Source organism: Melozone crissalis, unplaced genomic scaffold, assembly GCF_028551555.1.
Source record: "Melozone crissalis strain CALT ecotype California unplaced genomic scaffold, PUWL_Pcris_2 ptg000059l_1, whole genome shotgun sequence".
Lineage (NCBI taxonomy): Eukaryota > Metazoa > Chordata > Aves > Passeriformes > Passerellidae > Melozone > Melozone crissalis.
Window position 1 is genome coordinate 827,333 of NW_026535837.1, and position 27,646 is coordinate 854,978.

The window sequence follows — 27,646 nt, forward strand, 5'->3', positions numbered from 1 at the left end:
TTCACTTTCTTTAGATTGTGCTCCCAAGAACTCAAGGTCCTTGATATCCCACATCATCAGAGTCATGATCTTGGCATTACTAAAGTGCAAAATGAAGATATTCCTGTTTAGACAGAGCAGGTTCTGCTTATGCTTTAAATAGATTTTAAATTAAAGCAGAAAATGAATGGTTCTGTAACCAGCTGTGTTTGTTCTCTCTCTGCCTTTTCTCTCTGTTTCTCTCAGATCTGGTGCTCTGTTGCCTCTTCTGTTACTCCTCACTCTTTTGATCAGCTTTCTCCTCCTTCCCTTTAGTTGCAGGCCAGATGTTCTTACGACATGTAGATCTTTCCAAATACTTTATTTCCTTTGTAGAGTAGCCACGTCTGAAACCACAGCCTGGCCAGTTGTAAGTTGTTTCAAGTGATGTATTGTCTTTAAAAAAACACACTGAAGTGCATTTCTCTGTCAGAATTTGTGAACTGCACAAAATGAGAGTTTTTCCTCCTTCCCTGTCAAGGGTGGGGGAAGCAATGGAGCACTTTTTTTTAGGTAGACAGGAGAGGTTTGTTCCTTCTGTCTCCCAGATGCTGAGATGCAGAGTCAGCTGAATGCTCGAGGGAGGCAGCACACACCTCTTCTATTGTGGGTACCAGTCCTGCTACATGCTTTAAATGCAAAACTTTTTATTCCTCTGCTGCCCAAGTATTAATCTTCAGCCTTTGCACAACATTTTGTATTCCTGTGTTTTCTGTCTGTGCTATTTAATTTTCATGATGCTATTTGGATACTCCCAAGTGAAAAAAGTTAGAAAAGACATTTTGCAGCATGCAGACCAACAGTAATTCCCACCCCTATGACTCAGACAGAAAATCAAGGTATATACTCTAAAATATCTACCAAAGCAGACTAAAGGAGATGGGGCAAATTTTAGACCTGTTGCCAAAAAAAAAAAAAAAAAAAAAAAAAAAAAAAAAAAAGTGATTTCTTGTATCTGAGACTAATCTTCCTTTTCCTGAGCACAAAGATTCTGTGAGTATGTTTAAAACACACAAGGTGTACAGAGGTATTACCTGTCCTGAAGACCTGTCCACATCTGCATTAATGGCTCTAAAGCTGGTCAATATGGTTTCACCATGAAATTGTATTTAGATACTTAGAGGTAAAGATCTGAGTCTTTTCTGTGACTTGTGTTTTCCTAGCCTGGAAGAGCAAAGAAACATCTCCACCTGTATGTATGTGCATAATACAAATAGCAAAAGTCACAGTGTTTCTGCTCTCTTGGTAGAAATGGCAACTGGATGAAATAGAAACTGATAGAAATTGTAGCCTAGATGTCTGATGGCTGGAGCTGAGGACAACAACTGATCTCCCATCTGCAATTATGTTAAAGGCTGTATAATCAAAACCCAAAATCAACAGAGGAAGCAGAGACAAAAGTGTGATGATTTGTTCTAGGTAAAAATGAACAAAAATTTCAATTACAGCAGAGGTAAAGTGTGATGAGATACAGCCTTTTGAGTTACAGAAAATTCTTTGCTATTCACATTCACCAATTAAGTGATCCAGAGTAAAATGATTCTAACAATAATACCTGGGCTTGTGTTCCAGTATTTCCAATAACACAAAAGCCGCAGGCAATGAGTTGCTCATTATTCTAGATTTTAGGAGAAGATACCTAAATGAACTGTCTGCTTTCTGAAAGCATGCTGGAAAGATTCCACTTCTGAAGCTGAGGCCAATTTCCTTTCTACTTCAAACTTTGCATAGGTGCAACATATGAATAGAATCACAGAATGGTTTGGGTTGGAAAGGACCTTAAAGATCATCGTGTTCCACTGCTCTGCCATGTACAAGGACACCTTCCACTTGGCCAGGTTCTTCAGAGCCACATCCAACTGGCCTTGAACAATCCAAGGGATGGGGCAGCCACAACTTCTCTGGGGAAGCTGTTCCAGTGCCTCACCACCCTCACAGTAAAAAACATCATCCTAATAGCTAATCTAAACCTGCCCTCTTTCAGTGTAAAACCATTCCCTCTTGTCTCATCACAACATGCCCTGCTCAAAGTCCCTCTCTGGATTTCTTGTGGGCCCCCTCAGGCACTGGAAGGTGCTGTAAGATCTTCCTGGAGCCTTCTCCACGAGGAAATAACTCCAGATCTCTCAGCCTGACTTCACAGGAGAGGTGCTCCAGCCCTGTGAGCATCTCCATTCCCCTCCTGAGGACCAGTCTGTTTCAGACCTGGGGTGCTCAGGGCTGGGCAGTGCTGTGGAGCACAGGGATGGACACGTGCTGGTGATGCTAAAACAGGAACATGGGAATTCTCACCTTTGCTTTAGGTGCTTCGGTGGGATTCGTCTTGCGTGATATATGCACTTAAAATTTAGGGATCTAATCCCTTTGTAGTCAATGGAAAGATGTAGTAATGCTCTTTAGAATAACTAATCTCCCCTCGGTGACAATAGAGGAACCCTAGATGACTAGCTTAGACTAATTGCTCAGCTTCAAAGGTGGGATTTAACGACCTGAAACAGTAAAATGCTATCAGATTAAAGTGTAGCTTTCCACACCTATACAAAGCAAATGTGATTTGAGCCTAAATAACTGCGCAGAACAGCAGATAACTGACTTAGACTGCAAGTGCCTCTTGTGAGGAGAAGAGGTATTTTAAATGTTTGTGCAAGCCACAATAAAGCACTGATTTATACATCTTGCAGTGTTCTGTATTATGGTCACACTACTCTGGAGTTTATTGGCTTTTTTCATTTTAAAGATGGAGATGTGAGCAAGAGGTTAATTGGTTTGCATGAGATCTGACACGGGGACACTTGGTAAAATGGGGACATGAATCAAAGCTTTCTATTCCTCTCATGATTGCAGTCATGATTTTTGGTCCATTGTCCTGGACATTTGTCCACCATTTTTTTGTCATGAAATCTAGTCCATCTCTTGGCTGGTAGAAAGACTTTTATAGTGTATGAAAACATCACTATATCTTGGGCTTCTGAATACTTTTAAAATACTGTAAACAAATTGAATGGTCAGTAAATAATTTCAACCAGAATTAGAGAGCAGAAAGAACATTTTAATTGGCATAAATTAGTCATTGTTACTGGTTTGCCTCTGAAGTTTTTTGCTTGTGTCAATGATTTGTTATTCCTGTTGCCTTTCAAGGATTTGCAGCATCACATAATTAGTTTAGCAAACTCATGGCCATACGTGGAAGGCTTGGGTTTCCATTAAATACAGGGTGATGAAATTATTAAATTTCCACTGTATGTAATTTGTGTAGAGCATTCTGCAATATATGTACATCATTTATGAATCTACAATCAATTTTCATATTAAATGTTGAATTTAAACCCACAGCTGGACTTTCATCCTGAAAGAAGCCAGATAGCCCTGTGCATCTGGTTCAATCTTCCCTTCAGCCATATTATTCTAAAGGCATTCCTGCTTAGTACATCTTACGATTGAAAAATAATACTCATATTGCCTCTCATCCTCAGCAGCTGTGATCCCTCTGCAGATGTTGTTCTGTCAGACGTTTCATTACGTGTGATAGAAAGCGTAGGTTCTTTCCGTCTGTGTTACTGCTTTGTAGATTTTATTTTCTTTTTTTTTTATTTTCTTTTTTATTTATTCCTTTGGCTGTAGATGAGTCCTTCCATAATACTTCACTTTATCTCCTGTTGCTGCTGCTTCTCCTTCTTTCCAAGTGCAGAAATGATCAAGAACTTGCAACTGCGTGGAGCCGCCAAACAGAAGCCCATTGATTCCCCACCAAAGGGCTCTGTGTGAGCCATTCTGCTCCAGCCTGAAAAGAAAGCTTTGTTCCCTCAGCTGGTAGTGTCTTAAGATGCTGATCCTTGCCATATTTTCTGAAAACTGTAGCAGTTCATCAGGCTGTTTGACACTTCCCGTTCAGCTGTGTACTCTGTAGCACACCCTGGCATTTGCTGCTGCTCCTACATCAGCCCGGGACTGCTCTGGGCACCACGGTGAGCTGTGCTGGGCACAAGTCATGTGGAGGTGAACAGTAAAGGAGCTGAAATCTGGAGTGCTGGTGGCCATGCCTGAAATGGTAGCAATGGATTTAGTATTTGGGGCAGGAGGTATGGGATTTGTCATGTTGGTTGAGTATTTTCCTGGCCGCCTTCCATGACTGTTCAGATATTTTTAGCATGAAGTACAAGCTATGTTGTCTCAGTTGACCTTGGAGCATGACATTTTAACATGGAATTGGTTTGACTTGCTAATCATTAAAATGATTTATTATTTTTTATTGCAAGAGCAACTAGAATCCCAGTCATGTTTTGCAGATGAAAAGGGAAGCAAATTGAAACCTGTCTTCCCTTAACTTGCAGTCCTTCATGATACCCATGATTCCTAAGGTGCTGTCTTTCTCTCTACACCATTAAAAGTAGATTATGTCCAGGTTTGTTTTTTAATTTGTCTTTTAGTCATTTGACAAATATTACATCAGAGTGACTGAAACTAATCCCAAGGTTTCACAGTGCTCAATGAGAAGTGTAGAACAAAAGGATTGTTTCTGTTGCAAACAATTTATGACCTTAATAGAAGTTTACAGCTGCCATCAGAAAGGCAAGATCTTGCTACCACTGTATTTATCCTGGTGATTGCTCTCTCTCTGCCTTCATTCCCTGACTCAAGTTTAAAGATCAAGCCCCTTAATACCAACTTCTGTTAAGGAATTAGCAGCAGTAGCACTGCATCAGGATTTCGTAGCAGTATATTTTAAGGCCGTAGTATATAATGTAGGAAAAGAGCTTAGGACCAGCCACAGACCCAGCCAAAAGCTCATGAAAGTTGAATTCAGATTTTGAAGTGCAGATCAATTTTTAGCCTGACTGGACTTTTTGACAAGTTGTCAATTGTGGACAATTCGTGTTTATTGAGTTTTGCACCTCCTTAAGTTAACATGACCTGAGAGGGAAATTACAGTCATTTTTAAGATGCATTTTACTGCCACAGTGGTGTAGAAAAGCTTTTGACTGAAAAGAGCATCAAGGACTTGTTGACTTTTTCAGTCTACTAAATAAGCACCTGCTCAAGTATCTGATGTACATTAAAAAAAAAATAAAATAAAATAAAAAAAATTTTTAAAAAAGAAAATAAAAAAGCCAACCATCCTCCTGCATAGTTTAAAGATTCACCCAGCAGAAGCTGAAACCAAGACGTGAAAATAAACCTCTCTTTGACTACCTTGGCATCTGGGAAGACCACAACCTGCTCCTACAAATCACATGGCGGATCTCCCAAATAGGGCCAAAGAGGCTGTTTCCCTGAAATCTGTGTCACACTATAGTTCCTTTCATGCATAGGAAGTGAGTAAATCATTGAATAATGCAACATCCTTCCCCGTCTGCGAGAACTGTGCCAAAGCCATGCGTGAGGGTCTGGGTTAAAGCAAACTCAGTTACTTGGTAACCGAGTTGTGTTTCGGAGGGGTCAAAATTGGAGGGATTTTGGACTTGTGTTTTTCGGGGGTTAAAATTGCCAAGAAAAACTGAAAACTTGAGGAAGATCCCCAGGTGCCTGCATTAATACTCCCCAATCCCTCTGATGTGAGCTGGCAGGTCCCATAAAGCCACTCAGCCTTGAACAGGGAAGGGAAGGAGGGAGAGAGCAGAAGCTCCAGCTGCGACTCCAGAGCCCCAGAAAGAGCCTCTAACCCAATTCCCTTAAAGTGCACAAGCCTCACGAGCCGCAGCATCTCTTTGCCACTGTATTCACTGAGTTCGCAGGGCAAACAAAAGACCCATACCAAGCATGCATCCTTCCAGAGGGGGAAAGCTTTTCCTCATTTGCCCATAGATTTCCCCCCCTTTTCTTTCAGTTTTATACATAAAGATTTGTATGTGTACATATATATATACATACATTATTATTTTTGTTTTAACGGCGGAGGGGTGGAGGGGGGGGAATGTTGCTAATTTTTTTTTTTTTTTTTGGCTGGTAATTAGGAGAGCTAACACCAGCTAGGCTAGAGTGAACGCAAACAAGACCCCTATAGGCAGCACAGTGCATTAATGTAAAATATGCCCAGACAACATAACTTGTCAGAGAGGATTATTTCTGCTTAGTGAATCTGCAGGGGCCCCTTTGCTCCACCACTCAGCGTCTGACTAGAGAGAGAAAGAGAGAAAGAGTAGCCATTAGTGAGTAGCTACTGTGGCATTGATGTTTGAGCGCACTTCTGAACTGGCTTTTGTTGAGAATATCGGTGCAGAAAGCATGCGCTGTCCCAAATCCGCTGTTACTATGAGAAATGAGGAGCTGCTTTTAAGGTATGTTGTCTCCTTTGTTTTAACGCGTGCTTTCGAGTTGCCTGGGCCCGCTGCAACTATAACCGTGCTGTGTATTAAGTAGTTTCCCTATTTAAAGGAAAAGACAGGCATTGCTGGGTGCAAGTGGCATTTTCCACTAGTTCGGGTCGCACATTTCATGTATAATGACAAATGTACGGAGAGGGCAGGGAGGGGAAAAAATAAATACATTTATCTTTTCTTTTTTTTTTTTTTCCCCTTCCTAAAAGAGAGCCGGTATTTCTTTTATCACCTCCTTTGCAATATTTCTGCCTGCTTCATTATTATGCACTGGGCATGGAATAAGCATGGAAAAAGCTCAGGGAGACTCCATATTAGAGCTAGTGCCCTAAATACCACTTTAATTTTCACTTAGCCTATGTAAATAGTTTCTAATGCTTTACCTAGTCTCTACCGCTCGAAGATGTTTTAAAAATACCTAAATACTCCTGTAATGTGGGGTTTCACGTCTATTCTCTAATAATGCTCCCGGGTTTAGCGGGAGGCCAGCATCGACTACTCTTTTCAGAGACACACAACACGCAGACACGCACACACGCACACTCACACACAGAATTATGCTGGAATTGGCACCCCGCTTTGAAAAATGTAGTCTTTTGTTTATTTCCTAGCAGACATTGTAGCATTGAATACATCTTTTGGTCTGACAATGGGACAGCTGAACAATGGTGTTGTCAAACTAGCTTAATGTATGTCTGGTGATGGGGTGGTTTGGGTTGTTTTGGGGGTATTTTCCTTTCCTTTTCTCAGCCCCTTTTTCATTTCCCTTAATCTTTTTGTGTGTACAGTAGAATTTAAAGTGCGTTGCCTGTTTTGTGGTGGTTGTTTCAGTTGATATCTGCTGCTAATAGTGCAGGGAGGGGGAGGTTAGTATCTTACAATTATGGCTATTGCATTAAGTTGCAGATTTATTACTAACCTCTCCTTTAACTGTGGTGAGAAAACTTATTGATTCTGAAAGCTTACAATACTGCTGTCAATCTGGGAAATACATACCTGCCAAATCTGCCCTTGCTTGATTTTATGCCCGATCGTATCAACTTTAACTGCTGTTTTGAAGATACTGTTTCTAATTTTGTTTAGGTAATGAAAATGCAATAAAAATGATAAATCAGGTCTCAGAGTGGGAGCTCATGCAACTTTCCATTTTTATTACGTTTTATACATTAGAATTTTTAAGGTCAGACAGAATAATTTACCTGAATGATTCCTATCCCCAAATCAAACAAATTATTCATATGACATTTCCTAAATTATCCTTCTGTTTCAAGAACCATCATTTAGCATTAAAACAGTTAACAATTTTGGATTTGAATTTGGAAAAATGAACCTTATGAATTGTGAGAAAAAATTGTTACAAAGCTTTTGAAAAATTTTGAGTTACTACTTGGACAGCAGCTTATGTCTTAAATAAAATGAATTGCCATTATTCTGTGGAGTTTCTTAAACTGTTTAAAGTCTTTAAATACTTTACATGTTAAGTAAATGTATTGCTTTTAGCAATAAGTTTAATGATTTTGTGAGAGAAAAGATTTATTTATCAGTGGCTTCTGGTTTTTGCTTTGATCAATTAATAGTAGAGATTCTGTGCTTTTTTAAAAAACTGGACTCTAGTGCATGATTTATATGGGTTGAGGGGTCTCTTGGACCCCTTAATTAAAACAAAAAGACATTGAGGATTTATCGGTAGCAGTCAGAGCCCTCTAAAGCATGCATCTCAACACAAAAATATTTGGTGGGGAGACTGAATACTTGCTATGCTGTTTTGCATTTATTTTGTCATTGTATCTTCTTCCTTTGAGTCTTGAGATGGTGTAAACCAATAGCAAAGAGTTTATGTGAACAAAAAGGTAATATCACATAAAATACTTCTTGAGAAGCCAAGAGGTTATGGATTATCATGCTGTGTGTTGGGCATAAACACGAAGAAAGCAAGGATAGTGTTTATTATTATGGGACCATGACATAATTCACTTCCTTGGGAGAACTTCTTTCAAGGCAAACATTAACTCATTCCCAACCACTCTGCTCTGCCTGAACTGGAGGGTGGAAACAGCGGCATGCTTTTATAAAGTTATTTTTCTATCATGTCATGTTGCAGCAGTCTGAGCTTCCTAGCAGCTACTGCCCTTTGTGAGTGGCAATAAAGTGAGTCCCCCACTCTCAGTTATGTGGAAATGCCCCTTCAGGGATAGCCCAGAGCTGTGTGAATGCCACTTCTGTAGCAGCCACCGACAGACACCTGGGCAGCAAAACCCACTACCACTTTTAAGGACTATTCAGTACTATAACTGTTCCCTAAGCTCTCTGCTTACAGGTGAGTTCCTACCAAACTTACTGTAGTTTCTACATTTTTGGATAAAATGCTGCATAAAATACATATACAGTGATTGGGGTTTTTTTGTCTCAGATTGAAAATTACTTTGTGTTTTTCCGAGGGTATTTTCTCACATTGCATTCACATCAAAGACTGATTTTTGAATTAGTTTGTGTGAATCCTACTAAAAAAAAGTAAAAAAATCTTTCTATGCATATTTACTGAAATATTGCTTTCTGAGCCATAATGATTATTATTAACATCAAAGAAGGTGAAGCAAAGCTGTAGCACAAGTAATTTCTTAGCATGTTTAATGAAAGTAATGGCTTTGGAAAGACTGCATAGGTTTAGAGATCTTATGCCTGAGCATCGGAGGTGTCCTCAGTGCTGCCTATTTTGAACCTCACCCATTCACAAAGCAATGTGGTGCCTTGCAGTCGTCAAACTTGGCAACATCTGTTTCCACAAGAGAGCTAAGAGAGGTAATTCAGACTCTACATGAGTTGTTATTTGTTCTTGCAAATGACCAGGTGTAATATCAAAACATGAACACCCTCAGTCTTACCTGTTAGAGAAAGAGCAAGACAGGTCTTAGCCTGGGACGTGGCTTACCATGCTTCCATAGGGATATGGAATTGAATTATATTCATTTATTAGCCTGGAGTCTTTGTGTGTATTTATTTATTTAATTACTTTCACATTCATGAGCCACAATCATCAACATGCTAATATTTTCTTTGTTAAGAGCGGATGACACTGACACAGTTCTGTCAGCAAATTTAAGTATGAAGGGACTGAGATCTGCCCTGCAGATAAATACCTGGGGGTTAAAAGCTGGATGTGAGCTGGAAATGTGAACTCACAGCTCAGGAAGCCAATTGTGTTCTGGGCTGCAGCAGGAGAAGGGTGGCCAGCAGGTTGAGGGAGGTGATTGCCTCCATCTATCACGCCCTCATGAGATTCCACCTGCAGTACCTCTTCCAAGTCTGTAGTCCTCAACAAGTCCTCAACATGGAACTGTTGGATTGGATCCAGAGGAGGGCCACAAAAAGTCAGTCTGGAACACCTCCCTTAAGGAGACAGGCTGAAAGACTTGTGGTTGTCCAGCCTGGAGAAGGGAAGGATGTTAGACCATTCTTTCAGTACCTAAAGGGGGCTTATAGGAAAATTTTTTTAGCAGGGCCTGTTCCAATGGGACATGGGGATTGTGGCTTTTAATGAAAACAGTGTTGATTCAGGCTAGACATAAGGGGGAAATTTTTCACAGTGAGGGTGGTGAAGCACTGGAACAGGTTGCACAGAGAGGTGATGGCTGCCCCATCCCTGGAAACATTCACAGTCAAGCTGGACATGGAGCAACCTAATCTACTTGAAGCTGTCCCTTTTCATGGCAGGGGAGCTGGAAGTAGACGACCTTTAAAGGTCCCTTTCAACCCAAACCATGCTATGATTCTATTCTATATAAGATTGCAAACTATACCTGTGGGGCTGAAAAACAAAGCAAGTGTTCAATTAATATTCATATCTAGAAGTTTTACTGCAAGTGTAGATTGTGCTTGAATACTTAAGAAGTCATTCAGGAGTGAATCAATACTAATTATTGTAATCAGGAGGGTTAATTAGCTGAAGATGCTGCTGATGGAAAGTTCACTGCTTACAGCCCTGAAAACACCTAAGTTGATGAAATCTGAAAGCAAGATGTCTAGGAGGACTTTGTGTGGAGAGAAACGTTTGGCTTTCCTTTGGCATTTCAAGAGCCAGTCATTCCAAAGGGGAAACATAGCTTGTACCTTGTATTTTGCATGAAATTAATTCAGGGGGTATTAGAAGATGCAACTAAATCTGTCGTGAAGATATTTTGTGGTCGTCTCTCAATAAATGCAAGTACCATTTTAGATAACCTGTACTGTCTCTGCTGCATTCATTTGTAGATTATCATAAATTAATATGGATAATCTTATGCATTTGAAATCTGGTTCCAGCACTGTTATTTGGAACAGGTTTTTTTTTTCTCCATTTGTGTTCAGGCACAGGGACTTCACATGGTACATGTACATAAATTACACATGCTGTGTTACTAATACACATATATATGTGTGCAAGCATACATGTGTGCATTTGAGTTTAAACATTTTTCATTGAAGTTGTGTATTTCTGTAATCCTGTGCCCTTAAAACTCCCACTCAGTTTCCATCTGCAAAACAGTATTCAACTACATATGATTCAGAGGACAGTTATTGAAGAAGGAGTTCATGAAATTTAAGTTAGATGACAAGGAATAAAGACTGAAAAGAAATGACTGAAGAAAATCCTTTTCTTTTCCCTCAATTAGAGCAGTTGTATTTCTTAAAGTGAGCATTATTAAATTCAAACAAAATCTAGCTGTACAAAACCTTTTCCACAAGTGACTTGCAAGAAGATTTTTTATTTAATCCTGGGTGTTTGGGTTTTGCATTGGTTTTTGTTGTTGTCGGGTTTTGGGTTTTTTTTTTCCTTTTCCTCTAGTTGCATCTCTTAACCAAGACAAATGTCTGGATATTAATTCAAGAAAAAAAAACAACTTACAGAGACCCCCCCGTCTCATTCACACACACACATAAACCCCCCAAGTCAAGTGATGCTTTCAGAGGAGAGAAATCCTATTTCAAAACACATCCTTCTTTCCTTTCTAATGACATTAGAGATTATCACGTGCAGGTGCTATTTATCTTTGGAACTGTTTTCCTATGACTGTTTTACTGCTTCCAACACATTTACTTGTATGTCAGCCCTAGAAAAGGTAACTGAAAATGGCAGTTGTTGAGAAAGCATGTCGCCATGCCTGGAATGACATGCATTATCAGGGCAGCAGGAGTTGCTGGCTCTACAGCCCATTTCTACTTGACCTGCAGAATGATTGGCTGCCTGGGATGGTGATGAATCACTGGAGTTTATGAAACAAGACTGCTGGCATCCTCACAGAGGAAATAAAAACAGGATTCTTTTTTTTTGTTTTCCCGCTCTAACATTCTTGCTGTGACAAAAAGCTTTTTTTATTTTATTTTTTTTTACGTTTTGTATTGCTTCTGTGTTATTTCACCCTGCAGCAGAAGCAAATGTGTCAATTAAAGTCGCTTTAGTACTGTTCTCAGCAAGTTAATGATGCACTGAAGGTTAACTATCTTTATTGGATGGAAATGGTCAGGAATTCTCACAAATTTTGTGTAAATCTTGATCTGGACTCTAATTTTCTCATCTCTCACTTCAGTCTTGAGACTGAGATAGCATAACTAGTAATCAGCTCGAGCGGGATGTAAAAAGGATTTCAGCTGTTCTCACGCACAACTTTATTTTCTCTGATAGTATAAGGATCAGTGACCATTCCTTGGGCTAATATCAGTCAGATCCATCTTCAGCATTTCCAAACTAATGACTAAAATGACATTTCTGGAAAGCACCGACTCCCAGATTTGCAGTCACTTTCTAGGTGGTTCGTGAAATTATATTGTGCATTAAGCCCACGTTGCTGGATTAGGCTGCTATGAGCCTGTGCTTGCAGGAAAGCACCGTGGGGCTGTAAATCTGCCAGGGCACTGACAAGGCTGACACAGCATGGATCACAAGCTGCCCTGTAAAATGCAGCCAAGTAAAAATGATCCTTCCATTTCAATAAAAACACCCAAAAATTGTGTTTGGGGGTGGGGGAATGGAGACAACTACTTGCTTATCTCTCCATGGAGCATACTCAGTGTGCTGACGTTACCCTGCATCCTTATTCAGGTAAAACAAGCTATTTTTAAGTTAACTCTCTCTGATTGAAAGAAATAAGATTACCGATAAAATTGCTCAAGAAGTTTTAAATACAGCACTTATATGAACATAATACAGCACTTATATGAACATAATGCTTTTTGCCATTACATGAGGGAGGGTTTTTACCTCAACTCTAATGCTTTGCTGCCCAAGCTTTTTCTCCACTAGTTTAGAAAGCAGTTTGCATACTCACAACGGTTATTAGACTTTTCCACCTTCCTCCAAATAATTCAGCTGCTGCTGGACACTGCAGAGGCTGCAACACTCTGGTTACTTAAGGCACAGCTTTCCAATGCTCCTTGCGAAATAAAGGAGGGCAAACTTTAGGCAGTGAGAAAGGCAGCACAGGGAACTGTTGCTTGTGCCCTTCAGTGTGTGAGGGGTAAATGCTGTCCTTGCTCGGGAGTTCCCATGGCAGCAAATCAGCAGGTCATCCTCAAGAGCAGCCTTTGAGGATGCCAGACAAGAGTCTGTCACCAGGAGGAAGGGAGAGCAGAGAGTTTGAGGAAGGGAAAAAAAAATCTAGAAAATCAGAGAGAGGACAAGGGAAATTACAAATAGAGGAGGGAAAAGTAATGGTATTCAAACACAGATCATCTGGAAACTGAGCCTCGCACGTGCAGATACCTGTAGATGATAGGATGGCTGTACAACAGAGTGAAATTAAGATTCAAATCCAGCACCTGCCCTCCCTGGAAGCTGCAGATCAGCATCAGAGGGATTGAGGGCTTGTAGAAAAGAAACAGAGAATTATCAGAAAACTTAAAATTTTAGAGACTCTAAATTCAACGGTACAACCTCTTGATTTCATTTTCCTTCTCTTCTGCCTAAAAAAGATTTATCTTCTGCTAAACTGTGAGGAAGAAGCTCACTCTGAAGCTTGAGAATTTGCCTGCATCATTTCAGCCCACATTTAATTTTAATGAGAGAGTTATATAACCCCCTTTAAAAATAACAAAACACTAACAGAACTGCATTGGCAACACCAGGTGTTCTGCAGTGCTGCTCCAATGAATCATATGGAGATTTGTCTGTGCAGGGCTTATGAACATACATTAAACTCAGTTAACCTCCACCCCTTAATAAAGCAATCCAAAGTGACCAAAATTTTTCCTAAAGTGCCTTTCTCACAAAACAATGCCTAACTAGATGCCTGCTCCAGGAACCTCGTGGTTCCAGCACTTGTCCCTTCCAAAGTTCCTGCATCAAGGGGTTGAGTTTTTCTTTAAAAGTTTTCTTTAAAAGATGAATTATTGTGACCTTTCAAAGTGAAACATTGTATGTTAAACAGTAATTTTGGTTAAATTATTTGGTTCAGAAAAGAAAATCAACGTTCTTCTTTGTTGTGCTGAGCCCCAGATCCCTGAAATTGTTAAGAACAGCACAATTAACAGGTATCTCTGGGAAAAATAAGCATGTGACTTCATCAATGTTCCTTTCAGACAGAGAATTTGTGGGAAAACTCAATCAGTGACTTGAGCTTGTTAAACATCTTGGTTCAGATGCCATTCTTGACTCTAGGAAGTCCCTCAGCCACCAGCTGCTGGAAAGTATGAAGGATCACTTGCCATATTCATGCTTTTTCTCTTTCCATCCCTTATCAGAGGCAGGGTCATGGGCTAGGTGAACCTTTTGATCCGCCTTATGTGGCAATTTTTACACTGTTAATTTAAGGGGGAAAACACCCAAACTACTAAAACCAGGCATGGTGCAGTTTTCTGCCCATACAAATGCCTTATAGTCACTGCAGGAGCCTTTTCTTTCTGTCCTTCATGTCTGATATTTCATGGTTTCTGTCTGTAAAACAAGGATAGCTACTTTCCATATTTTCAGGGTGATTGTTTTTTTGAGGATTGACATGTATGCTAGGCACCTCATGAGCAAATGAAAAAAGCAGACCTGTGAAATTTCCTACCTTAAAGATGCCACAATTTGTGTTTAAGGTGAAATCCAATCATTTGCAGTGCAAAAGAAAGAGAAACGTGGTAGAAGTGAGGATGAAGGTTAAGCTCATAAGGATCTTGCTGCTAGAAGTGGAGTGCAGTAGGTTAATGCAGATATTGTAATAAACCCCTCAGACGTCTTTACATTTTGTTTATAAAAATAAGTCTCCTTTTGGCTTCTTGTCTCTTTTTATGTCCCTCATCCACATTCTTTCTTTGCTGATGCCACATTAGAACTTCACACTTATCTTTGCCTACGGTGTTTGGAGTTGGAGATGCCCTCCAGCATCACCTCCTGATCCAGGCCATCCTCATCATCTATTTTCCTCATCCTGCTTCTTTCCCAATAACCGGAATGGCAAAATCTCCAGAAAACTCAAATTTATATAAAATCAGAGAAATTTTTGTGTCTTCTGTGGGTGTAGATGGCAGGGAGGAAGGGTTTCTTTACAGTGAGATTTTTCCTCTGCTCCTTGAAGGAATAGGTGCATATTGAGAGGATGGAGCAACAGAGACAAGAAAATGAGATGTGTGGTTTCTCCTATCCTAAGTCATAGGTTTTCACATGAAGATAATATAACAGTCAAATCCAAGAATATTCAGTTTCCTCTTCCAGGGTTGTTTGGAAAGGCATCTTTTTTTACCATAAATAACATGTCTGCCCTCTAGCAGGAAATCAGGTCTGCCCAGTGCTTGCAGTATCCCAGTTTCTCTCCTTTTTGGGGAGTGGTTGTTGATAGTTAGCAGGTGAGAGGACAAGGTAGTCCATTAGAAAAATAAAGAAAGAAAAATGAAAAAAATAATGTCTGTTACCAAGTCAAGATCAGACTGGGTTGACAAAAGCTTGGGTCTTGTGTCTATATGCACAAGGCACTAAACACAAAGGTATCACCTGTGGATCAATAGTAATGCTCTTCAATAGGACTGCAAACAAACAACAGGACAGGAAGACTTGGTCTTGCAAAAATTTGCTTTTTTCTACTTTCCTTCAGTATTCTCCAAATGCAGTGTTGAGCTCAGGAGCAGCCCAGCTGGAGCAGAGGTTGGATTGGACCTGAGGGTGATCATTGACTGTCCCATGTAGCTGCTTCTGTTCACAAAGGAGGGTGTTTCTCTAAATTAAAGGCCTTTCCAAAAAACCCTCCATTCCTTGTATCATCTGCCCCGTGCCATGATTTGTTGCCTAATTGTTTTAGGAAAGATTGAGTTATTACCCACAAAAGGGAACAAAGGCCCTTTACCCACAGTGGGATGAAATCACCTCATCACTGGTATAAAATAGGAAGGGAAAAAAAAAAGAGAAGTGAGTGGGAAGTTTTACTATAGCAACCAAGTTTACATAATATCAATGCGCTTCAAGTGAAAGCTCTAGAAATGCTTAATTTGAGGGACCTTTTCACAGGACTAATTTTAAATGACGTTTATTTCTGAAGATTACTGATGAGCTACAGTAGCCTACGGAAGCGGAGGGAGACTCACAAGCACTATTTTAAATACTTAAAATTCATTGATCAGCTTTAACCAATATTTTCTTTTTAAAAGGATTGCAGTTTTATGTAAGTTATTTTATTCCTCAAAATGAGTGGAAGACTGTTGTGTGTTTGGTTTTGTAAATACAAAATCCCTACTGAAAGGTTAAGGTTCCATAATTCAAATTTTTGTTCCAATATTAGACATAACTGACAGAGACAGTTTTGTTCCAGGTTATCACAAATGGTAAAATGGTGTAGAATTGCACCCATTACCTTTTACCATTCAAGAAATGCACTACTTTTTGCTCTAGTTCTTAATGATTTTTACACCATTCTGTAGTCCTGCCCAAGTGCTCGTGTGCTTTGCTTTGCTGTTTCTTCAGGCCCCCTCCCCTTCTTGCGCCTCCAGAAGTCTGCTCCTAAGATTTAGACTGATGGGCTCCCTCCCTTATAGGCAGGTAGGCTCACATCCCATTACACAAACCAAAACGCTGCACTGCCAGCTCTTAGTCACACCACTACTTCCAGGCTTCCATGGCTTGCCTGGAAGGTTATTTCTTTGTGGAAGACAGCAACCACCTCGTTTGCATTCACCAGCTCCAGCTGGACCAGATTCCTGCTCCCCCTCGCATTAGTGGAAGATCCTGAGTGATTCCACTGGAGTCATTCGAGCCCGCTCCAAATTTACACCGCCCGCCGCTGAGCTCTGCTTCTGCTGCCTCTGTTAGAAACTTGCTTTGATGCCAGAGATAAGCTGAATCCCAAGCATGTTCATTGGCTTAGGGGGGAATAAAGCAGAGGATTTGAACTCTCTTCATACTGCCTTGCAGGCTTGGGAGAGAGTGAAGTCACTCAGAAACTTTCCCTTGAAGTGCTTCCAACGGTAGCATTTCCTTGGCCCAAAACTTGGGGGCAAGTTGATTAGAAGAATGGCAATTAATTATAGGGTGAGGAGGGGGTCTGGAGGGGGGATGTGATGTGAGTTCCACACTGGATTTAGCTCTGAGGTCTGGAAAGGAAGGGGTGTCTGCTCTCTTTGTCACTCACTGAAGAAGCCACAGGCAGTGATGTCAGAGTGAGCTCATACACACAAGTCACTCGCTCAATCCTGGCCTTCTGCAGCTGAACTTTTTGCTGTTTTGTTTTGTTTTGTTTTGTTTTTTCTCTGAAGAGATGTGCGATTTTCAAAGGCTGAGTTGTTTGGAGAAATTGTATGTAGCACTGTGTTTAAAAAAGCTTCTTGAATGGTGACTAATCTGCAAAGGTGAGGTGGAACTGCTTCATCTGCCCCGCTCAGACGGATAGAGAAACTGAGGGACGCAGAGTAAATGAGCCAAACAGGGTCTGGGCCTCTGAAATGAGGGGAGGAGGGATAGGAGGCAGCATTTGTAGCTGGAATAGGATTAAAGCCCCAGAACTGATCATTCCAAATTCTAGGTTCCTCCCTCAAAACTGCCACATGCTCGACCAGTTGAAAAAGCTTAATATTGGCAGGCAGCAATAATGCAGCTTCTCTAAGCCAGTGTTTAGAGCCATTGTGTGATTTATGCTGTGAAAATAAATGCAGTTTCACTTGCCACTCTCACTTCCCATTTCCCTCTGCACTGTAGCGACACATCAGAGCTTCCACTTCTCCCTAAATTTTTAATAAAAGTTGCTATTTTGCACACATGTGCTAGTCAAGAATCTGGCATTAATGTTACAAATAACAGAGCTGAGCCTGTAACAGTGTGTGAAACAATCAGGATTTTTTGTTTCTTGCCACTTACCCTCTGCCATCGAGAGTTAATTCATACACAGACACTACATAATTTATGTTTGAGAACCAAATTATTCGAATGCAGTTTTTCCCTCTAAGCTCTCCTTGAGTCGTATCTCGGTATCTTTTATGGAAAGGGTTCCTTTTTGCATTTGACCCTGTTCCTGCTTCTAACTTTTAAATGGCAAAAGCAAATGTGTTTTGAAAAGTGTGTTACACTGTAGTTGTTAAATAAAGCAATAACCTATGCACTTGTAATGCTTTCTCTATGACCTACTTACATACTACTTCACCCTCCTTATAGTATGATTAAAAGCTGCTTTGAATCCACTATTCCCTCAAGGGATTTGAGGCTAGAATTTAACAAACTGCTGAGAAGGCTTAAGTCAGTAAGAGGGCTTCCCTACAGCTTCTTCCAGCTAATTCACATGTAATTAAAAGGAAAATAAATATTTCAAAAGAACATACGTTTTAATGAAGCATTTTTAAGCACTTACACCTTGCATAATGGGGCAAATTTATAAGGATCTCTCTATTCCATATGCAGATTTTAAGCAAAATTATTTGTGATTCTCTCCTCCTCCCTCCTTGCATCCTGTGCGAAGCGTGGATTTACTTTTCAGTCAGCAGCAGTGGGACTGTGGTCCTTAGAAGTGACAGGCTGGTGAGACTGAAGTCCCTTAGATTTAGCAGGTACCAAAAAAACTCGTGATGAAGAGGTGCAGATCCAGCCGCACAGGGCGAAGTGGGGGTGGAGACTTCTTAGTTAAAAGAATATCCTCATCCTCACTGAGCTGCCCGCATCTCTTCTGAGCTAAAACCTGTCCCTTCTGCAGTGGCAAGATTTTGAAATTGAAAGTTAATCCAACTCTGCTCTGGGTCGGATTAACCACCATGGAGGCCTCAGATCAAAGACCAGGTGGCTGCATCCAGCTGGAGAAAGTTGTGCTGGTTTCTCCTTTCATTTGGACTTTGCACTTAATTTTTTTATCCACTGTGTAGTCAGTCCTGCGCTGTGATGGATGGGTGGTGTAAGGGAATCACCGTGAATTCAGTAAAGAGGAGCCATAGCTTTGCTTTGTGCCTTTCTAGGGGGATGTTTAGGTGCCATGGTGACGAGGACAGTATGTGAACATATAGAGCAGAGCAGATTAATAACACTATAGATATCTGTTCAGGATTGCAGCTGTCCTACGGGGATTATGCTGAGGGCCAAGTGAACCTTTTCTTTCTTTAGTCTTGCAAAGTAGGCAAAAATTTTAGCAGCCTGAGGGGGTTTTCTTCCTTTTTAACTGTTTAAAATTGGAAAGTTGTTTAGTGCAATAAACTGGACTCTAAAAACCTGCCCATTCTGTATTTTTTTTCCCTATCAAGTCAACAATGGTCAAAATTTAAATAAAACTTGGCCTGACAGATAACACATTTTTTATGGGTCATTTTAGTTTTTATATTAGAACGCTCTTTGAAAAGTTTAAGCATAGTAGGTTTTAATTTGCATTTGCTGCTTTTTGCAAGTGTTGATTATCCATAACAAATCAAATTATAAAACCTAGAGAGAGATTCAGATGGAGAAGCGCACACAATGGAGAGGAACGTTCTGTCTGTCTAGACTGCTCAGATCACCTAGTAATCTTCGTAAATATGTTAATATTCTTTCGCCTAGAGCGGCTTTGTATTGAAGCAAGTAGGTCTTGGAGATGGAAAGGAAAATTTATACAGATTTTCAGGGGGCGGTGGCGTGGAGGGGGGGGCCCTCCAGCTATTTGTATGTGCGGAATTTTGTGCGCGTCTTGGTGGTGACACTTCCGAGTGCGGCCAACTCTGAGAGCAGCGAGGTTGGGAGCGGGTTTTTGGGGAGGTTACAGCCACGAGAAAGGATTTGCCGTCATTAGTTATTCAAATCCCTCTTTCTGATCAGCGAGGACAGAGTTACTACCACTCTCTCGCCAGCCAGTAACATCACTCTGAGCATTTAAAACACTGCCAAGGTCTGAATGGCAGGAGTTTGAGTGGAGAGCGAGCCTGCACCCAGACCCTGACTAAACACCCCCAGTGTCCCCAGGCTGGCTCCGGCCGCGCTGAGGGGAGCCATGCCCGGTGTGTGACGGAGCCGTGCCCAGTGTGTGAGGGGGCCGTGCCCGGCGTGTGAGGGGGCAGTGCCCGCCCCGGGGCCGCTGCCCCGCCGGGCTCGGCTCACCCCGCTCGGCCGCGGGGCCGGGCAGCGCTGAGGAGGCGCCTGGCGGGTCGGGCCGCCCCCGGAGCCGGGCCGGGCGGAGCGACGGAGCCCCGGGCGGGCAGCCCCCGGGCCGGCGGCGGCGATAGGCCTCTCCCGGGGCGGCGGGGGCGCAGGGGTTAACGGGGAGCCGCAGCGGGGAGATGGCTCCGCCTCCCCGCTCAGCACCTGGCGCTCCACCGACAGTTGCCTCAGCAGTCGATTTCGGAGGGGATTGGCGGAAAAAACCGAGAGGGGGAGAGAAATGTGACAACTGCCGGGGCTGGCGGCTGCCGCGGGGAGGCCTCCGCACCTGTGCCTGCCGCTCCGCCGCCCGGCGCAGTTGTGGGATCCGCCGCGCCCCGCCGCATCCTCCCGCCGACCGCCGCGGCGCCCCCGGAGCCCAGCATGACTTCTTCGTTCAAGCTGGATTTCCTTCCGGAGATGATGGTCGACGGCCGCTTGCTGGTCTCTGACAGAATGTAAGTGGCGGCGGGGCTGCCGCCGGCTCCCCCCCACCCCGCCCCGGCTCCGGGTACCGCCCGGCACCGAGCCCCGGCTCCGGCCGGCTCCCACCCGCACCGCCCGCCCGCCCTTCCGCGGGAGGGGACGGGGGCTCGTACCCCCAGCCACCCCCTCTTTTCCCAAGTCACTTGGTGGTCTCCGTGCCGTGCCCCCTCCCGGGGTGCTCAGCGTCCCGCAGGTCGGTGCCGGCGGGCGCGGGGGGTTTTCGGCTGCCGCTGATGATGATGATGATGATGATGATGCAACGTGGAGAAACGCGCGTCGGTCGCGCCTAGCTGAGCGCTGTCCCCTCCGTGCCCAGCGGAGCCCTCCACAGGCACCTGTCCCCTGCAGCCAGCCCGGACCCACCCGTGTCTCATCACCCCTGCCCGGCAGAATAAAAATTCCCACCCCCATCCCCCCGGAGATTTTCATCAGTTTTCAAATTCAGATGAAATACTAAGCGTCCACTGGGAGTACCAGGCTGAACGCAGGGATTTGGCTGTTTGTTGGGTCCCCCCCCCCCCCCCCCCCCCCCCCCATACCGTCCCCGACAGCTGCCTGGTACAGAGAGTGTTAATTAGGGTGAGGATGGTTGTTTTACATGCAGTTGAAGTGGGGATGGGATGTATTGGAAGGAGCTGAATGCTGGAATTTCAGAAGGAGAAGTATTCCCCTAGCCCGGCTCTGCTCTGTTAATCTCGGTCTGAAAGTTTCTATTATCATCCTCTTGGGCATTGCCAATTGGCAGGTATTTTCAGGTAACCTAAGCCTCGTACGAAAAAGTAAAAGCTAGAAATGATGAAATAGACATCTGCTGAAAGATACGAAGTGGGAGGACTGTGCTGCATTGTTTTACAGTATCCAAAATATCTTTTATTTTGTTGTTTTTTCTTCTTTCATCGGGATGACAAACGTGGTTTGAGTTACATTAGAATGAAGCGAGAGGCTTTGGCGTTGACTCTGCACTGAAGCTGTTCTGGTTGAGGCAGCACTTAAGTTACAACTGTAAATAAACCCGTATGTGCAGCAGAGAGTGTCACCTGCAATTTGCACAAATCAGGTTGCATACTGTGCCCCCATCTAAGGCTATCCGGACTTTTATTGCCTTTTTTACTGGTAACCAAACTTTCTCTGAGGTGGAATGCTTTTCCCTTGCACCAGCAGTGTTCTGCACGGAGTCATTCAGGAGTGGCCAGTTGTTCAGACAGCTGAGGTTTAGTGAGTGTGTGGGAGAGGGGCAGGAGTCAGGGGGAAGCTACTTGGTGACTTACACTATTTTTACAGTCTTTGAAGGACAGCGAAGTGTGTAAATGCTGCCTCTTGTCTTAAATTTCTGATCTTAGATTCAAAAGTGTTCTGTGCTGTGTTTTGCTCTTCCCATTGTGAAATCCCAGATTTTATTGACATTAGTCAATTTTGGTACAAGCGCTGTCAATTTCTCCCGTTTTGCAGAGAAGTCGCAGAGGTTTGCCCATTAGGGTACAAAGTAGCAGCTGAACACTGGTATCTCTTGCTCTGCAGCCCTCTGTAGGGACCTGCCACAGCCAAACTTCCCCTTGTTTTCATCATCTCAGCTTTGATTAGACTTTCTACCTGCTGTCCTTCCAGGCAGTCAGAAAAGATCCTGCTAACAAACATCTCCAAGCTCAAAGGCACTATTAGCTGTGGCTGATCATGCCCTGTTGTCACTTAAGCTTATATAACTTTATCTCCAATTTGCCCCTCGAGGTGGGGGAGTACCACGTCAAACTCTTTCTTCTGCATTGCTCTCTTCGTACTCCTTTTCTCTGTGAAGCAGCCATAATATATCTTAACACAGCTTGAAACACAGTCAGTGTTCATTAGACGCAGAGCTTAATGTGTGTCCAAAGATACAAAAATTAGTCTAGAGAAATGTCAGCTCCTAAGTGGATCTTGAAATGCAGAAGTTTGATAATGGAGTTGTTAAATGCACATACTTGTAGGGTTGGCATTTTTGGGGGGGAGGGGTGGCTAAGTAATCTCTTGAAGGGAAAAAAAATCTTTACCTCCTGTATCATCAGTGGTCGTGATGTGATGTGCTTCCTTGTACGAACCAAACCTTGCTTTGCTGCTGATCTAATTGTGGAGATGGTGTGATTTCAAGGGATCCCGTGTCATGCATGCAAATTAATATTGAGGCTAAATTGCCGTGAACTCAGGGAGCTTCTATTCCTAACAAAAAATAGTCCTGAAACCAAATGCTGTGTGTGAGAGCTTTGCTGCACTGCCTTTCTAACACTCTGCCATTCCGCTGCTTAAAACCATCCTTATCTCGTCCTTCTTGGCCAAGTGGTGACATATATTTATGTGCAAGTCCCCAGCTCTCTGGGCTAATCAGCGCTGCCGAGGATGCAGTTTGATTACGCATCAGGGGTCAGGGGCACTCGAGCCCCTTCCCCTTGAGCTGCCCCCCAGGCGAGCGGGAGCCGCCAGCAGCGTTAGCGGAGCATCCGAGAGCGCGCTCCGAGTTACCACGCTGCACAAAACTTTTAACCTCGCCATCTGCTCCAGCCACTCCGTGCAGCTCAGTTCACTCCTTAGCAGAGAGGAATTGCTTATTTTAGAGCAAGGCAATTAGCAAAATATACATGTAACATTTTTCTTTCGCAGCACAAATTGGCAAAACCAGATTTTTTTTTTTAATACGCCGGTGGCTTTTCAGATGTTTTGGGGAATTGGTAGCATACAATATCACTTGCACTTCTTCTTTGCACGTTAAAAAAATATTTGTGAAGGGATTTATTTTCAGAATCATCCGTTATTTCAATGAGAGAGAAAAAGGGGATTTTTCAAGGAATAACTTTCAGTGCATACCTAGTGTGAAAGTCAACTGGCAGCCTGATAATTGCTAAGTTAAAATGCTTTTACCTCTGTGAGAATGTTAATGACTCCTAAATGCTGCTTGCTTTCAAATTTTGCTGCTGTTACTCTATAGCTAAACAGGAATAAAATAGAACATCAGATACATTGAGCATGACTGTGTATAATTAAACTGTATGCATGGCATCAGTGTACCTGGTTAGTGACTGAATGGCAATTTACTAGTAAAAATTAATTAATGACATGTCATTGGAAAATAGATACTCTAGGATATGAAGCATAAAAATGCATGAACTTCTGTTTTTGAGGACAGATGGCAAGCTGGATGCTCTAACCATGGTAAATGCCTGCAAAGAGCCCTGCTTGGTGAGTGCTCTGGGAAGGATCAGGAATTGTTTGACCGCTGTTGTGCACTGTGGGGAAGAGGCAGTTCTGAGGAAAATACTCAGAAACACGTAGGTGAAACATACAGATGAAATGTGTGTGTGTGTCTGGACAGGGTAGGAGAGGGTTAATGGTTACTAAGTGAGGTTATAAAATCTGAGTTCAATGTAATTTGCTGAATTCACTGGCTCACATGTACATGCCAACTGGATGATTGTGAAGTGGTTGCTTTGAGGATTAAATGCTCATCGTTGTAACCCCCCCATGTTGATTTCCGCATTACCACAGAAGATTTTTCCATTCCATGTTCCACATTTCAGTGCCTGGGATTACCTTTCATGTAAATGAGTATCAGTGTTTGTTACTACTGAAACAAACTCAAATTTTACTTTAATTTTTGGTAGCTGGATGTAATGCCAATAAAATACATTATGCTTCAACAGTGCGCATGCAACTGCAGGGGTTACTGGGCAATAATGTGAAAAAATATGAAGCTTTTGAATTTCTTTCTCTTCTAATAAAAAATGAGTCAAAATCTGATATACATGCAATATGCTGATTAAAAAGCCAGTGAAGATCAATTTTTGATACTTTTTGTTTGTACTTGCTCTTTAGTAAATAAGAAATGTCATCATTCACAGGACATGCTTGCATTTTAAAATCCAGAACTTCATTTTCTGCAGTAAACCTGCAATATAGGACTTTTTTTAAAGCAAAACGTGAGGAAAACAAATTTATGTTTTTAAACTTAACTGCAGGGAAACTCAACATCCTGTCAAAAAAAATTTTTTTCACTCTGATCTTTTTTATATCTAGAATATCAAATCATGATTTCCTAACTGAAAATAGACAGGCATTTTTAAGACCACAGTCTCATCCTTATACTGGCACTTTATTCTATCTTTGATTCTGTAATAGCTTTATTTTAAGTAATATGACTTTTACTTAAATTACTTGTGTGACAGATTCCTTGGGCCACTACTGAGGAAAAGCAAAGCAAAAAAAAGAAGAAAATTTTTGACTGGTGCCAAGGAGCTTCAGAAAGGAAAATAAATCTTTGGATGTCTATTAAGTAATTACAATTTCATGGTGTCCTTCTCCCCATCATCTTTTCTAGAATCTCATTCACAAGTTAACCTACGATAACTCTCAGCACATCAATATTTAAATATATCTTTCACTTCCTATGATACGATCTCACAAGTTTTAAGCCTCCCCCACACATATTCATCATCCAAATTAATCATCAGTTATGATTGCTCTAACAACTTTGATAACTCTAAATATTTCATTGGCATTTTAGGATGTTTGATATCTTATGAGCATTTGGACTGTTCAAATTTCATGATTAATTCATGGTTTAATATAAAAATGTTTGACCAAATTGATACAGGGGAAAGGTGTACAAAGTCTTTTCATTTTTAAAAGCACCTGGAATACAAAGAGTACACTTGGGCAAGACAATATTCTACAGAGAAATAATTGTTTTATAGTTTAAGCAAATAAAAACTTATTTCCTTCTAAAGTGGAGAGGCAACATTTTGGTTTTCTTCCTTTTTTCTTCATTTCCACACATTGTTTCCTATAGGGGGTTATTTTTTGTGTGTTCATATAGTTGCAAAGTATGTTGCATCTCCTGTCATGACTTCCTTTGATTAAAACAAACTGGTGGCAGGGCAAGGTTAACCAGAGGCTAAAGTCACAAAAAAGGGAATATATGTAGAAAGCAAGGCTGAGTTTTCCTTAGCAAAGAAGTGGGGGAACAAGAAAAACCTTCATAGGTACAAGAAAAATGCAGCAACAAGAATGCCTATTTGGAAAATAAAAACTAATTGGAGCAATAAATGTAATGTTCTCAAGTAATTGTGAAATAATTATTCCCCTTTAGAATCATCATACTTTAATTGCTTTCCAACGCATTCCTGCGTTCTCTGTGGCTGTGGAAAGGAGGAGCAGGGCTTGTGTTCCCTTCAGGATTTCATTTTTCATTTGCAGTAAGCTGCTGGCTTTCTCATAAAGGTTTTTAAAGGTTTTCAGAAATATGTTGCATTAAATGCTGTTGTGTTCTTCCATATGGTGTTAAATAGAAAAGGTGAATGGCAGATGCTGAAGGTATAAATTTCCTCCTAACGTCCAGATGAACCACCCTGAGATTTCGTGGTGCAGTTCTCCATCCTCTGTACCACAGATTTATAACCAATCTCTCATTTTCATTGAGACTGGGTTACGTAAATAGGACACACTTCAGCAGTGTATTCTCTTTGCTCACAGCTTGATTCTTGAAAATTCAGCTGACAATAGTTTAAAATTATAATATTAATAAAGAGGAGATCATCTGGCCTTCAAAATGACATCTGAAAGCAGCTTCTGTTTTGTGTTAAATCTTAATTACTGTGTTTAAATGAGTGCCTAAATGAGCCAATTCACAAAGGAGTTGCCTACTGTACCAATAGTGCCTGTTTGGTGATTTTTTTTTTCCTTTCCATTTACACAAATATAAAAAAATAGTTTCTATGGATGAGAACAGCTGCGTTCTCTTGCCTCTTACGACTCAGCTGAAGAAGGCTGAGTATCCTGAGTGTGTTCTCTGCCCTGGGATGGTTTCTCCCTTGCCTGCCAAATGGTGGCAATACTTAAAGTCAAGTTCAAAAGCGATGCTCTGAAACAAACATTGTGTAAGAGCTGTGAGGAAGATCCTGCACCAGCCTCCTGGGCCTTATTTGGTGACTTTACCCATCACTTACTGTCAGGGGCAGCACGTTGTCACAGCTGAGGGCAGCACTTAGGGCTTAGGACTGTGGAGAGACTTAGTCCATGCCTGTGGTTAGGCTGGAAGGGATGTGCTCCTGCCCACCTCTGCTCAGCTTATTCTGGAAGCAGAGAGCTGTGCCCAGGTTGCCCTGGAAGGAGACACCATGCCCAGCTGTGCCCAGCTGTGCCCTGCTCCCCTCTGCATCAGGGATGGACTCATCCCCTGCAGAGGAGCATGCAGGGAATTGATGTCCTTGATTTCCCCTCAGCCTATGCAAAGTGAGCCACTTCAGGTTTGCCAGGGAAATAGCAGCAACAGCAACCTGAGAATTTTGCTTTGTGATTTTTACATCCCTGTTCATTCCTTAAATTGTTGTGTGGATCTTACCCTGGGATTTTAATGTTTACAGCCGTGGTTATTCCAGAGATGTAGCTATTGCTCTTTCAGGAAAATGGAGTTAGTGATCTACTGAATTTTTTTCTCATCATTATTATTATTGTTTTTACCATGTGGGTTAATGTGACAAGAAAAATGTAGTCCTGTCAGAAATGCCTAACACTGTCCCAGCAGTCATAGGTAGCAATTCATTGCCATATTAATTTACAACTTTTTCAGTGTCTTTCTGTTTAGATTTACTCACTCCTAGACAGCAATGGAGATTTTTAGAGGAATATCCAGACACAGGCACCCTGTAGCTGGTGTGTGGAGCTGGGTTTCTCAGTTCTCCTGTCACAATGACCCTTTCAGTCCCAGGTTGTACTGTGCTTTCCCTTCCACTCCCTTCCTTCCTCCTGTGTGCTTTGAAGCAGCTCCAGTGTGATTGCAAGTCACACCTGACAAGAGACATCTTTTGTTTCATAACCCTGAGAAATAATGAAAATCCATCATCCTCTTATTCCAAAGGCATGACAATGTCTTCTTGCTTAATATGTAAGTGCTCTTCCCATTTCTTGCTCCTCAAAAGCTTTGCACCACTGAATTGCTCAGAAATGTAAAAAAAAAACCCCAAACATCCACAGCTTGCTTGACCCACCACTTGTGTTGTTGACTCCAGGGGCACTTGGTCCAGTGATGGTTTCTGGCCTAGTGTGGGCTAAGTGCACTTCATTTGCCTGAAACAGGCCCAGTAGTTGAAAATTATTAGCTTCTGGAACAGGATAACTGCATTTGAAAATCTACAAAATCAAGTGATCTATTCCCTTCTTCTCTTTTTTTTTTTTTTTTCTGGCTCATTCAATTGCTTGGCTCTGTCGGCCTGTGCCTGCAATTCATTGCTAGTGAGAGAGACATCTGGTTCTGCCCTTTATCAATAAATGCTTTTCTATTTTTTTTTAT

At 41.9% G+C, this 27,646-nt stretch overlaps 1 protein-coding gene across 8 annotated transcripts in view; it reads left to right on the forward strand.

Moving 5' to 3' along the window:
- Positions 1-27,646, forward strand: part of CELF2 (CUGBP Elav-like family member 2) — a 550,656-nt gene that overhangs the window by 285,242 nt on the left and 237,768 nt on the right. For 3 of the 8 annotated variants that reach the window (XM_054287537.1, XM_054287536.1, XM_054287538.1), the window contains exon 1: positions 6,072-6,293. The exons of 2 other annotated variants lie outside the window; for them this stretch is intronic. In XM_054287537.1, the coding sequence (XP_054143512.1) occupies positions 6,187-6,293 (107 nt within the window). In that variant the 5' untranslated portion in view covers positions 6,072-6,186. Of the gene's footprint in view, positions 1-6,071; positions 6,294-20,110; positions 20,310-27,646 lie in introns of those variants that run through there. 3 more of the 8 variants (XM_054287540.1, XM_054287542.1, XM_054287541.1) reach the window with 2 other exon arrangements.